At 37.7% G+C, this 15200-nt stretch overlaps 1 protein-coding gene across 1 annotated transcript; it reads left to right on the top strand.

Moving 5' to 3' along the window:
• The first annotated feature begins 43 nt into the window (after positions 1–43).
• Positions 44–14980, top strand: LOC135469931 (dnaJ homolog subfamily C member 21-like). Its single transcript, XM_064748572.1, is given in 18 exon segments — positions 44–280; positions 2115–2243; positions 5396–5452; positions 5455–5489; positions 5834–5847; positions 5849–5954; positions 6584–6757; positions 8082–8132; positions 8969–9048; positions 9377–9492; positions 11025–11112; positions 11369–11530; positions 11847–11892; positions 12328–12368; positions 12451–12537; positions 12730–12769; positions 13610–13786; positions 14671–14980. Coding segments are annotated over 18 exon segments (1689 nt in total). The 5' UTR covers positions 44–171; the 3' UTR covers positions 14848–14980.
• Positions 14981–15200: the final 220 nt, after the last annotated feature.

Genomic DNA, 15200 nt, shown 5'->3' on the forward strand with positions numbered 1-15200 from the left:
TCCCCGTTTATCCTTCTTCTCACAAGAGGCGCTGATTATGTCTTTCAGCTGTTTTCCGAATTTCAACATGAGATGCAAAACTTGCCAGAAGTAGTCTTTTCCTTCTTGTTCAGTCAGTGAGACAGGTAGTGGAGGGACAATTACTAATTTTACCCTGATCAGCAGAGAAAAATGGCAACGAAAATGAAATGTCATTATGAAATCTTAGGAGTGCCACGAGATGCGTCAGCCGACGACTTGAAGAAGTCGTATCGAAAACTGGCCCTTCAGTGGCATCCAGGTATAAACAAAATGTTACTATATATGTTCTCTTTGTGATACCAAGTCAGGTCGGCTTTTTGGCCAGGCCTGAAATCTAGATCCAAATCAGCCAATCATACATTCATATTACTTAATATGATTAGAACATGGGACATCATGGAATAAGGCTTGCTGTGTTTGGATATTGTTACTTTTCTGTGTTTGGATATTGTTACTTTTGTGTGTTTAGATATTGATACTTTTCTGTGTTTCGATATTGTTACTTTTTACTTTTCTGTGTTATGTTCACTTCCATTAAAAAGTTTAGTATTCATAATTCTACAGTGATATCATATCTGCTGTAGGGTATTTTAAACTTCTGACATTCATCGTAACGTTGATTTCATCACCACCTCTAAAAAAAAACATGACTTAGGTTTCTAACTCTTATCTCTTCCCACAAAGATTTCTAACTCTCATCTCTTCCCACAAAGATTTCTAACTCTCATCTCTTCCCACAAAGATTTCTAGCTCTCATCTCTTCCCACTCATGGCAATCTAATTCACTTCCTCCGCTCATTTCTACGTAATATATTTTGAGCCTTGTGGTCACATTGGCTGCTAGAACTTTGGCGAATGAACTACTTGTGGGTTTGAAATGAAATTGATTTTTGGCATTGAAATCCTCCCGAAGACTATTATATTTCCATTGCCGTCAGTAAGCACAATTTAATCTCCATAATTCAACTCAGAATGGCGTAAAAACGAACTTGTATTTTAGTGCAGGTAAGTTTGAGGGCACTCAGTGCGGACTCCAGTGAGATCGGTTTCATACAGTGCTGAGTGGAAAATCTGCGACAAATCTTTTGAGAGGCGGAGATGGACTCAGTGTTATGAAAAATGTGAGAGTATTAAGGTAGCACATTGAGTCCAACTACATGCAGACGGATTAAGGTTTATGTAACCACAACTGCTGCGGTGCTTTTGAGCTGGTCTAAAAGACCGGAATAACAGGCTAGACAGGTACAAAGACTGCATTTTAGAGACCATGACATAGAAACTACTCCTTGGCCATCTATCAAGGTAACAGATTTAAGAGCACATTAGGTGACCCTTCACTATACCTGTTCTGTCTTTAGGCTGGCCTAATGGTTGTTGAACTGACTTATGAAGTACTGTCATAAAATGTTCAAAACTGGAAAGTAAACTTCACACCTTTTTGTTTACCCCTGGTCTCTACAACTGGGTCCCGCATTATGCAGAAACACATGTGGGTTTTAATATTTGTTAGGACTCTGTAAGAAATATCCCCACCACATTTCCTCACCTGAAAAGGCCACCATGGTGTTAGCTTCACAATTGAAAATGTGTGTGTGTGTTTTGTTGTTTTTGCCGTTGGTGCATACGGCAATGTAAGCAGAAGTTGATTGTGGAAATGACAACATGGTGGTGAGTGGTCTGTTCATGTGAGCGAGTGAGAGATATTTTATTCCTAGACATATTAGTGAGCTACATCAGCGATGTGGGAAAACTATTAGTAAGGAGTGTGCCTCGTTCGTAGTTCTACATATTACACGGGGAATCCAGCTGTAGTGATGCATGAGCTAAGTGCATAAGGACAAATCAACTTCAAGCATTGAACCATGTGACATTTGCGATGACAGTACATATGTTAGTTCAGTATAAAAAATTGGAGCTGTTATGTAAGCGTAATATTTCAAAAACCTTCCTATCATGTGACAATTTGTCTGTCATTATTTATAGCTTTGATCCTCTGACATAATTTTGCACTGAAATCAACACATTAAAACTGCATGATATGTCTTCAATGATAATATGTCATAGTGATTATTTCCAATTGTTCAACTTTCCAGACAAGAACCCAGATCGTGTGGATGAGGTCACTAAACATTTCCTATTGATACAGCAAGCATATGATGTTCTAAGTGATCCTCAAGAAAGGGCATGGTATGACAAACACAGGGAAGCCATTTTAAGGGGAGGTAACCACATCAGTTTGGACTTCTATTAGATCTCTTACTTTTGCATTACTGTAATTCTTTAACCTTTTTGCATGTTTTCGTGGTGTTTATTTAAGCATATTGTGAAGACATTAGTCTGTGTAGACTGGGAAACGTATACTTTTTGTGAAGCCCTGAAATTGGCTTATCACACCAGTGTAGTTTAGTTTTCAAAATCATATTAAATCTTATAAAATATCTATAAATTGCACTAAAAGTTGCTCTTTCATATGCAGAAAGGTTGGGGAAATAGTATTATTATATGTAGCAGTACATGGTCTGCCCTAAATGACCTAAAATGTCATCCATCAAGTTAGTCAGGGCAGACTAACTTGCTCATTTTCCAGATTCTGAGAGCTCTGTTCATATTACAAAGGTTTTATTGAAAGGTAGGATTATATCCTACTGGGTAAATATGTTTCAGCACTAAAAGCAATATTCTACATTATATTTGCTTCCAGAAATGCAATTTTTGGTCAGAATTTTAGGTCATATAGGGTATTATCTGTTACAAATTTTTCCTTGTGGCAGCCATAAAATTGACTGCCATCCTGTAAGTAAAAATACTGCAGTTTGGTATTTGACAACAATCAAATGAACATTAGTAAAAAAAACTTCTCCAGTATGATGTCAAACAACAATCAGTCAACCAGTCTAGCTGTGTTGTACTGGCAGATCATCAGTCATTCAATAAGTCATTCAGTGTAACTGTCATGTATTGGCAAATCATAAGTCAGTGGCTCACTCAGTGTAACTGTTATATATTGACAGATCACCAATCAATCACTCACCCATTCAGTGTAACTGTTATATATTGACAGATCACCAATCAATCACCCATTCAGTGTAACTGTTATATATTGACAGATCACCAATCAATCACTCACTCAGTGTAACTGTTATATATTGACAGATCACCAATCAATCACTCACCCATTCAGTGTAACTGTTATATATTGACAGATCACCAATCACTCACCCATTCAGTGTAACTGTTATATATTGACAGATCACCAATCAATCACCCATTCAGTGTAACTGTTATATATTGACAGATCACCAATCAATCACTCACTCAGTGTAACTGTTATATATTGACAGATCACCAATCAATCACTCACTCAGTGTAACTGTTACATATTGACAGATCACCAATCAATCAATCACTCACTCAGTGTATTTTTGTATATTGACAGATCACCATTCACTCACCCATTCAGTGTAACTGTTATATATTGAGTGAGTGAGTGCTTGAGTGCTTGGGGTTTAATGTCGTACTCAACAATTTTTCAGTCATATGACGACGAAGGAATCATTAGGGTGCATGTACGTGTAATGTGCCTCCTTGTTGCAGGACGGATTTCCACCGCTCTTTTATTTAGTGCTGCTTCACTGAGACGACTTACCAAAGGCAAGTAAGCCGCCCGCCCGAGCCATTTTACTGATACGGGTCAACCAGTCGTTGCACTATCCCCTTCATGCTGAACGCCAAGCGAGGAAGTTACAACTTCTTCTTTTAAAGTCTTAGGTGTGACTCGATCAAGGATTGATCCTGGATCTACCGAAATGGACGTTATATATTGACAGATCACCAATCAATCAATCACCCATTCAGTGTAAATGTTATATATTGACAGATCACCAATCAATCAATCACCCATTCATTATACCTGTTATATATTGACAGATCACCAATCAATCAATCACCCATTCAGTGTAACTGTTGTATATTGACAGATCACCAATCACTCACTCATTCAGTGTAACTGTTATATATTGACAGATCACCAATCAATCAATCACTCACTCAGTGTAACTGTTGTACATTGACAGATCACCATTCAATCACCCATTCACTGTAACTGTTATATATTGACAGATCACCAATCAATCAATCACCCATTCACTGTAACTGTTATATATTAACAGATCACCAATCAATCAATCACCCATTCATTGTAACTGTTATGTATTGACAGATCACCAATCAATCACTCATTCAGTGTAACTGTTATATATTGACAGATCACCAGTCAATCACCCATTCAGTGTAACTGTTATATATTGACAGATCACCAATCAATCAATCACCCATTCACTGTAACTGTTATATATTGACAGATCACCAATCAATCACCCATTCACTGTAACTGTTATATATTGACAGATCACCAATTAATCAATCACCCACTCAGTGTAACTGTTGTATATTGACAGATCACCATTCAATCACCCATTCAGTGTAACTGTTGTATATTGACAGATCACCATTCAATCAATCACCCATTCACTGTAACTGTTATATATTGACAGATCACCAATCAGTCACTCATTCAGTGTAACTGTTATGTATTGACAGATCACCAATTAATCAATCACTCACTCAGTGTAACTGTTGTATATTGACAGATCACCATTCAATGACCCATTCAGTGTAACTGTTATATATTGACAGATCACCATTCAATCAATTACCCATTCACTGTAACTGTTATATATTGACAGATCACCAATCAGTCACTCATTCAGTGTAACTGTTATATATTGACAGATCACCAATCAGTCACTCATTCAGTGTAACTGTTATATATTGACAGATCACCAATCAATCAATCACCCATTCATTGTACCTGTTATATATTGACAGATCACCAATCAATCAATCACCCATTCAGTGTAACTGTTATATATTGACAGATCACCAATCAATCAATCACTCATTCAGTGTAACTGTTATATATTGACAGATCACCAATCAATCACCCATTCAGTGTAACTGTTATATATTGACATCACCAATCAATCACTCATTCAGTGTAACTGTTATATATTGACAGATCACCAATCAGTCACTCATTCAGTGTAACTGTTATATATTGACAGATCACCAATCAATCAATCACCCATTCATTGTACCTGTTATATATTGACATCACCAATCAATCAATCACCCATTCAGTGTAACTGTTATATATTGACAGATCACCAATCAATCAATCACTCATTCAGTGTAACTGTTATATATTGACAGATCACCAATCAATCACTCATTCAGTGTAACTGTTATATATTGACAGATCACCAATCAATCAATTGAATCAACCTATTCAGTGTAACTGTGTTTTATTGGGCAGGTCATGGCCGAGGAGATCAGTACACTGATGACAGCCTGGATGTGTTCCAGTATTTCAACACTCCTGCTATACAGGTTATGGGGATAATGAACAGGTACTTCACGGGCATTATTCTGTGCAGACTGATCAACGTATATCTTTGTAAAGCCTTGAAATTGATCAAACCAATCAAAGTAAAGAGGTGCATAAACAGCACTGAAAGTTGCTCTTTCAGATGTGACCGAAGAGGCTGATCTGGAGGATGCCTTTAAGTTTAACAGAAATGACAGTAAAATGAAATTAAAGAAATTTGAGTTGTAATACCTGGAAAGAGATTTTTCTTCACAATATAAAGTGTAAAGAAAGTAATCAAATGAGTTGTCTTGAAGTAGCTATTTCCAGTCTTACACCTGGTTTCTGCTCTGTCTGATCACAATGTTATTTCTTACTGTTTGCCAGGGTTTCTACAGTGTGTAGAAAGGTTTTCCAGCAAATAGCTGAGGAAGATTATGTCTTTATGGAGGATAGAGAAGACTTTGAAATGCCACATTTTGGGGATTCAACAAGTTCATATGAAGAGGTATGAATTGGTTAATCATTTCTAGTTACAGTGAAGATTTGATTTCTTTCTAATTTCATTTGGTAGACTACTTCATTCAGACAGAGCCCTCTGGCTCAGATGGTTAAGGTCCTTGCTCATTTCAGCTGTCAGGCCCTTGAGGTTGTTTGTTCAAACTCATCTCTGGTTTTGTTGTGGCTTTAAATGGGGAAGTAGGTCAGGGACCTGCCAAAGGCTAGTGGTTTAATTTGGGTATTCAGGTTTCCCAAACCCACTAGCCTTACTGCCATCATGTTAGTAAAGCAGTCCTTGGGTAGATCATTAAAAAACAGTTAAGTAAATAAATGATTTATTTCATTTATAAACGAAGGTTAACGTAAAGCTGTGTCAGATTCAGTATATGTTAAGAAAGGTAATACTAGCTTGAACGATTTACTAAATAAATAAATATACATTGTAGCAATGGTCCTAATAATTAGTCTTATATGTGGTAGGTATTCTGATTTATCACTTAAACATTGTGGTGCACAGTTTTGAGATCGTAAACAGTATCAGTAAGTATCAGCTTGAAAACTACAGTGGAGGCCTTTAATGAAAGTTCTTGACAGAAGCAGAGGATATGTTAGATTAGCTGATGTCTGTGTTTACAGGTTGTAGGGCCATTCTATGCATACTGGGAGAGTTTTTACACTGCTAAGTCGTATGTGTGGGTGGAGAAGTATGACACACGGGAAGCACCAGAAAGGCGCGTTCGCAGGCTGATGGAGGCAGAAAACAAGAAGTTAAGAGATGCAGCCAGGAAGGAGAGGAGTGAGGAAGTCAGGGTATGCCTAGTCACCATTGTGATACATTACTGTGATGTTTTGTCACTACGGTGTCTTGTCACTACTATATATGTCTTGTCACTACTACATATTGTAAATATTTATGTTGATTATGTGTCACTGCAATCCTGTATGTTTTATCTGTAAATGTATGGTGATTATTATAGCTGCGTAACGTTCATTGCATGCCTCGCTATGTTTGTAAATATACAAACGCTTGGTGTGTTGTTTGTTGTCAGTTCCGGAAGTGCCACTCGCGCTTGGTCTGCATGCTCAAAGTCAAAAAATGATGTATGCACCCCCAAGTAGTTCACATTAAGAACTGTACTGTTTTTGGTAGATGGCTTGGGCGCAGCAGATTGGGAGTACATGTATCAAAAACATTGTAATTGGTTTTAATGGCTAGAAGGTAAGATTGGCCCCATGGGGAACATTCCAAAATTCCTATCATAGCGTAATGTCTCCTCAATGCTCTGACTTGTCGTGTAATGTCTGGTCAATACTCTGTCTCATCCCTGTAATGTCTCGATACTCTGTCTAGTCATGATAATGTCTTGTCCCTACTGTGTCTCTTCACTGCAGTGTCCTCATTACTCTGTCTAGTTATGATAATGTCTTGTCACTGCTGTGTCTCTTCACTGTAATGTCTCAATACTCTGTCTAGTCTTGATAATGTCTTGTCACTACTGTGTCTCATCCCTGTAATGTCTCAGTACTCTGTCTAATCATGATAATGTCTTGTCACTACTGTGTCTCTTTACTGTAATGTCTCAATACTCTGTCTAGTCTTGATAATGTCTTGTCACTACTGTGTCTCATCCCTGTAATGTCTCAGTACTCTGTCTAGTCATGATAATGTCTTGTCACTACTGTGTCTCTTCACTGTAATGTCTCAATACTCTATCTAGTCATGATAATGTCTTGTCACTACTGTGTCTCTTCACTGTAATGTTTCAGTACTCTCTCTTCTGATGGTAATATTTTGTCACTGTATTTTCTCATGACTACTGTTTATTGAGAGACTAAAAGAGTTGGCATTGACCCATTGCTTGGTTTATCATTTCTCAAGATTACACCATGCAGGTAGTTCCTGGCCCAGTAACCTTGTGTTGACAGGGTAACATTTTGATGATTGTAGACAAAATAAACAAAACGTTTGAACAACTTTAGTAGGTTTACTGTAGTGCTTTGCATACACAGATACAACTTGCTAATACATGTACCTATTAACAAAAAGCTAAGGTAAGAGTTGCTGCACAATTCCAGATCTATCCTTTAAAATCTTAAAAGTTTGTTGACAGTATGACTGCAACATGTGTTTCAGGCCTTGGTAGCATTTGTCAGGAAACGTGACAGAAGAGTTCAGGCATACAGGGTAAGTGACCAGGGATCATACATTCACAAGTGTTTATTCTGAGCTCTGTGGATCCACTTTGTTTTATATAGCAGTTTTCTCTTTTGTAAAGCAAAATTCGTTGGGAAGAAGACACTCAGCTCCCAACCACAAAGCATACAAGTTTGATTAATTTCTTATCAGAAAAAATGCCTCAGAGGTAGAATTTTAAAACCTTTGTGTAAATTGCATTTTACCTACCTAACTTTAGGTGAGATGCAGTATGTTCCTAGGGCCATTGTGGTAATTAGTGGTTGAAGGTTTGCACAGTGTATCGTTATTTGAGATCATTAGCCTGAAAATGACATCATTGATAATGTGTTGCAAGACAATGTTGGTAAAAACCAGGGTTCATGCCTGGTTACTATGTCATATGAGTCACAATCTGGTGCACAGCAGTTTAAAGTGTGGTGTGTGAACAGCAAAATTTAATTAGCTTCTGAACATCAAACATGTTTACCATGGATGTAACTTGGTTGTGCAAATCAGATAACAAACAAAAATGGCACCTTCTCATGCTGCCCAGAAGGAACTCATGTAAATAAGCATGACTTAATTTTGGGATATCGCTATTGTCTGACATGCAGGTCTGCAAGTCACACATGGGAAAGCTTGTCAGTCTTGTGAAAGGTTGGTGGTGTTACCTTGGCACTTTTATCGCCAGTGTAGGAATGTAAAAATATGTATACCATTAGATGACAGTCGGATAAATGAGAAAAATTACATATATACAGTGTATATTAATTAAATTTTTAATGATTTGACTAAAACCAATGAATTATGATAAAACTGGGTTTTGTTTATGATTCATTCCACAGAAAAAACTAGAAGAGCGCGCTGTTGAAATAAGTCGTAAAAATGCTGAAAGACGAGAAAGAGCAGTGAAAGAGAGGTTGAAGTAAGTAAAGCTAACAGTTAAGAGGTTTTGTACAATCTGTTCATAGGCTGTTGATATATAAGGCTTTTCATCTTGTCAAAATTTATAGCCCTACAAATGTTGGGGAGATGTCTGTAAGGTATATAGCAAGAGTTGTTTTTGTCGCTGGGTAGCACTGGACAATGTTGTGTGTAAAGGAAGCCTTTAATAATTGTTTTCTTTTTGGACATTGAGCTAATTTAATACATCGCCACATTATGGCTTAACAAATGTGAACCACAATGGTGAAATGAACAGTAAGATGCTCTCCTTGACTGCTGTACTGTGTAATCCACTCTGTTTGACACAGACTGTTTGAAAACTATGAGGAAGCTGATTGGTCGTCAATGTCCGGCCTGGAGGAAGAGATGCAAAGGTTAGAAGCCAATCTGTCAGAGCAGTTTGGTGACAAACAGAATCAGTCAGGTATCAAGCGTCAAGAAATTATTCCATTGACCAGATACAATTTTATTTACCCTTTAACGTTTTCATCCACTGAAAGATACAAACTTCATGAAACTGTGCAAATTATTTCTCTACACCCCTTAGTACTCTCAGAATGTTTCAAAGTGTTGGCTGCAGAGGTGCCTGAGAAGGTTGAAGAATTAGGGTAGTCCCCATTGATTCGATTTGATTGATTTTTTTTTTTTTTTGATTGGTGTTTTACGCCATACTCAAGAATATTTCACTTATACGACGGCGGCCAGCATTATGGTGGGTGGAAACCGGGCAGAGCCCGGCAGAAACCCACGACCATCCGCAGGTTGCTGGCAGACCTTCCCACGTACGGCCGGAGAGGAAGCCAGCATGAGATTCGATTTGAAGCAGATTTTTTGTTGACACACTGTTTTCCATTGGTGGATTGACGCGGACACACTGGATTCATGTCAATGAAACCTTGTCTTGCCCACAATGTTCACATAGACATGCATCATAACCGAATTGAACTTCTCAAACAGTGAACATGTGTGAATTGAAATCAAGAGCATCTAATTTGTGACTGAATCTGGTGATTCTGTAATTGTATTCAGTGCCAGTGGTTGATTGTTTTGTTTTGGTGTGTCAACAAAATAACTGTCTATATTTAGGACCTCGCTGGCCTTTTGGCCAACAACTCTGATTAAGCTTTAACTCAGGAGGTTTGTCATATGACTGACCAGGTTCCTCCGTCAGATGTCATGACTGCTTTGATATGAGTGAGATGTTCTCAATTAAACAGCATTCAAATAAACATATAAAACTACTACGTACCTCAGGTACTACTTCATACCTGACATGTACTTTTCATGGTGTTGTAATTCACAGTGACTAAGTTAAATACTTTGTGTGATTCTGAGGGCTTTGTTGATCTTAAAACAGTGTTCAGTGGTTTGTTTGGAAGGCACATGTAGGATCATATCCTATTGGAAAAACAGGTTTCAGTACCAAAAGAAATACAATTAGGACAATTATTTGACTTAAAAATGGCTTTAAGTCATTTACTATATATTTTTCTAACTATAACTTGCGTGAGCAATTCAGAGTGTAGAGTGTACACGTAGTGGCATGGTCGAGTCAAGGTCACACTCTTCTAGGGTAAGTTCCATTCGTCGATCTTACCTCCACTGGGTGTCAGATTCAGTGACCACCGGAGGACACAGTGTGACGCTCAATATTTTGGAAGTTGCGTGTCTCTCGATGGAGGCAGTGGTGTCACTGATCTTGGCCACAGGGAAGTGAATGAAACAGACCTCTGGACCAGATGGAACATGTTCTTCCTCATTCATTGGAATGATACACCGTGGGACACCAAATCATGTGTGCCATCATCTACTTCTCTACCTCACCACCTCCCTCCCAAAATGAAAAAACAAAAAACACACAGCATTTCTCACTTTCCATCGTAATTTTGACACTTCTTTCTCCACGGTCAATTTGAGAATTAATATGCCTTTTGGGTAATTATTTTCTCTTACCAGGTAGTGATGAACAAGATCTTGAGGAAGAGGAAATATTTGATGATCTGTTTTGTGTGGCATGCAATAAATCCTTTAAAAGTGACAGAGCGTAAGTTGACACTACTTGTGGATTGTTTTCAGATGGTGTTTAAGAACTTAAGGTCATCTTTCACATTTATTGGATGTACATTATTTAATATCCTTTTAAATCTTGTATAACATGGACTGAGTTGTCCACAAATATAAAAGTAGAGAAATTTCTCAACACATTGTTTTTAATAAAGGACATTACACTTTGATAAATATATTACCCATAGTATACAACAGAACAAGAGATTTGATATTTATATGGATTGATCTTTCAGTTTTGCAAATCATGAGCGATCTAAGAAACACAAAGACAATGTGTTACTGTTAAGATCAGAGATGGAGGAGGAGGAAGAGGAGATAACTGCTGATGACAAGATGAGAGATGATGGAGTTGCCATGGAGATGATGGAGGAAGTACTGACAGAAAACAAGCAAAAGTAAGCTCTTTAATTTCTTTATAAAGAAGTCACATGTGTTCCTTGTTAGCTCATTTGGCTGGTGTTCTACTCCAAACACTCCAGAGTCATTAAACATCAACAAGGTACCGTAAATACAAAAAAAAATAAACAAGAAATAAAAGAACATTTCAGGTCTTGGGCCTTGCCAAAACTACATTGCTTATATAAAATGAAATCCTCTGTACAGAAACGTTTCATGTGGTAAATTTTAATAGTGATCATTAGAAATTCCTCTCAGAAAATCATCCAGGCATTCCCTGTAAATGAATTTCATGACCGCAGGTATTCCTTTCAGATTATCAAAGAGACAGAAGAAGAGAAGAAAAGAGAGGGCACAGCAGGTGAGTAATGGAAAAGATGATCTGCTGTCCCTCTGTCGTACAATACATTATAGTTTAAAGCTTGGGTCACATTACAACATGTTCTAGTTTAATCCAATCTTGTTTCAAGCTTAGGTTACACTGTAAGAAATTTTAGTTTAATCCATTCTAGTTTCAAGCTTACATGTATGTCGCACTACAAAATGTTTTTGTTTAATCCAGTCTAGCTTGTTCAAGCTAAGGTCCAAACTGTGACAAGTTTCAGTTAATCCAAGCTAGTTTTAAACTCAAGTCATACAGCAAAATGTTTATTCCAATCTAAGTTCACATAAGTCACACAACAGCAAACCGAAATGAGCCCGTCTTGTTTTTTCAACTTATTAATTCAGACTTTGGAACATTGTTAGAAAATTAATGTGTTTGATGCAGACTTGACATCGGATTGTGTGTTTGCAGCTCTGGGGGACCATCAGCATGTTAAAGACGAAATTGGGATTGTAAGGGATGAGTCTAATAGTGAAACTCACTGAATTTTTGTTTTCATTGACATGACTTTAAAAATGTGATGCTCTTTGCTAGGCTAATGAAGACTGTGATGGGTCAGAGGTTAAGGATGATGAAGGGGAGGACCAATAATTCATCCAGGACACCCACAATAGAAGTTAGGTAAGGGTTTGTCTAGATGATACCCACGTGACAGTGATTGTAGTTTTATGGTAGAAAAGTTAATGTATTTTATAGGTAGAAACTTTAATGGCTTTTTTAGGTAGAAACCTTAATGGCTTTTTGGGTAGAAAAGTTAATGACTTTTTTTGATAGAATAGTTGATGAAATATCTTTGGCATTTCTGTTTGACAGTGATCAACCAGGTGACCAGGTGACTGCTGCCACTGAACAGGTACGATAATTAATCATCACAAGTGATCTTTGTATTAAAGTTTGTTTACCAAGGATTCATACAAATACGATTGCTTACTAAAATGCCTTTTTTTCTTAACTTGACTTTTTGCCATATTTTATTACCAGTAACCTTTTTACAGATATACAGTGTATTCTGTTTCACATGTTGCATTTCTGTCACAGAGCTGTAGCTGCTTGAACTACTCATAACTGTACTTATTTCACGATATAGTCCATCACTAAATAAAAAGGCAAACAAACCATTGCCCCACATATTGGAGCGTAAACTTACAGCCATTTCAAAATTTCCAATATTGAAAATTTCTGTCTTGAAAGTATACATTAGTGAGTTTACTCTGTTGCATAGTCAGGTTATCAGAAAAAACTTCCCACCTATATATGTATACGGTAGTAAGAATGGATGTCTATGAATCCCTGGCTCACATCGTGCACAAAGTAGAGTGGACCTACATGTACATGTATTTCAATTGCTGATGTTGTCCAACAGCCCTGACCAGTAACATTGTCCCCTATTTTAAGTGAAATTTGTGTTTTAATGACCAATCAAATATAAAACTGTCTAATAAAGCTCTGTGTCTTGGGCATTACTTAGTGAAATTAATTTTAGGGTGTATGAAGCTGGTTAAGCCAGATTAAGTCAAGCATCTGGTGAGACATAGTGGTTTCTGTTACATTCTGCTGGATTGCATCCAAGAAATAAAATTGAAACCTGTGGTCTTATAACCAAAATTTATTATTATGTATTTAAGTCTGTATAAATTATATTCTAACCAAGAAAACTGGTATGAGTGATATCAATCCAGATGTTTTTTTGCAGGTTAAACAGAATGGTGGACCAGCATTGGAAGAAGTGTTCTCAGATCAGAGTGAGTGTACCACTGAGCCAGAGCCCACTCCAGAAATAGCTCCTTCATCTGCTGATGAAAACAGCAGTGTGTATCTGGAAAAACAAGGAGGCAAGAAGAGTAACAAGACCAGCGACACAAGTACAGAGGTGAGTGTTGCAAAACTTGAAGGCGGGAGGCGTGACAAGTCCTGGTTCAATATGAACTACCTACCTCAATCATTTTGCATAAGAAAGAGCAATCTTCAGTGCAATTTATGCACATTTATTATTAGATTTTGGAGACAAAACTCCATTGGTTGGACGGGCCAATTTCAGGGCTTTAGAAAAAAAATAACTTTATCAGTCTGTACAAAATAATGCCTTCAGAATAAACTTGAACAAACACCTTGCCAACATGCGAAACGGTCAAAGAGTTGCAGTAGTGACACAGCATAAAGAACCTTCAGCTAGGGTTGTTTGTTCTCACTTACTCTTAGGTCATCCAATGACTGCTCTTTTCTAGAGGGCCCAAACCCAAGCATGCGTTATCATCATCCAAGTACAAAAATGACGCGAAGAGCAGAAATTCTTTTTAAAAGGGACAAACAGCTGGAAATAGGTTTCACTTCGAATCTTTGATGCAGTAAAAGTAGGGGGAGTGCCTACAGTGTAATTTACATGATCTGATTTGAGTAAGATTGCATTGTAACATTGTGTGAAATCATGCTGCGGCACACCTCGTCCATCTAATGACATTGTGTGAAATCATGCTATGGCACACTTTGTACATCTAATCACATTGTGTGAAATCATGCTATGGCACACCTCGTACATCTAATCACGTTGTGTGAAATCATGCTCCGGCACACCTCGTACATCTAATGACATTGTGTGAAATCATGCTACGGCACACCTCGTACATCTAGTCACATTGTGTGAAATCATGCTACAGCACACCTAGTACATCTAATCACGTTGTGTGAAATCATGCTATGGCACACCTCGTACATCTAATCACATTGTTGTCCTGTTGTTTTTTTTTTCTCTTTCAGAATGTCAAGACACCTCAGATCTGCAATGTCTGCCATAAAGAATTCCCTACAAGGAACAAACTGTTCCAGCATGTGAAGGCAGAAGGCCATGCATTACACGTTCCTCCACAGATGGTTAGTTCAGCAGACAAATCTGGCAGCAAGAAGAAAGGGCGGAGGAAAGGCAAACATATATAGTCATGTGACTTATGTGATTACTAAATTAAACAAATTTTAAGTTTTGAAAGTCTGTGTGTCTTGATCACAATTTATTTACTTATCTGATAGGAGTTTTACACCATAACGAAGAATATGTCACTTATACGATGGCGGCCAGCATTATGGTTGGAGGAAAGCCGACAGAGCCAGGGGAAACACAACCATCCGCAGGTCGCTGGCAGACCTTCTCACATACAGCAACTTCACAAAGCAGTACATTGTTATGTCTATAAATAGTACTGCTACAGTGTTTAGAGAGGTTACACTGGAGGGTTTTGGGCAAAAATCCATATTGGTTCATCAAATCAAATTTTCTGTATTCGAAAATCTCC

This window comes from Liolophura sinensis, chromosome 7, assembly GCF_032854445.1.
Source record: "Liolophura sinensis isolate JHLJ2023 chromosome 7, CUHK_Ljap_v2, whole genome shotgun sequence".
Taxonomy (NCBI): domain Eukaryota; kingdom Metazoa; phylum Mollusca; class Polyplacophora; order Chitonida; family Chitonidae; genus Liolophura; species Liolophura sinensis.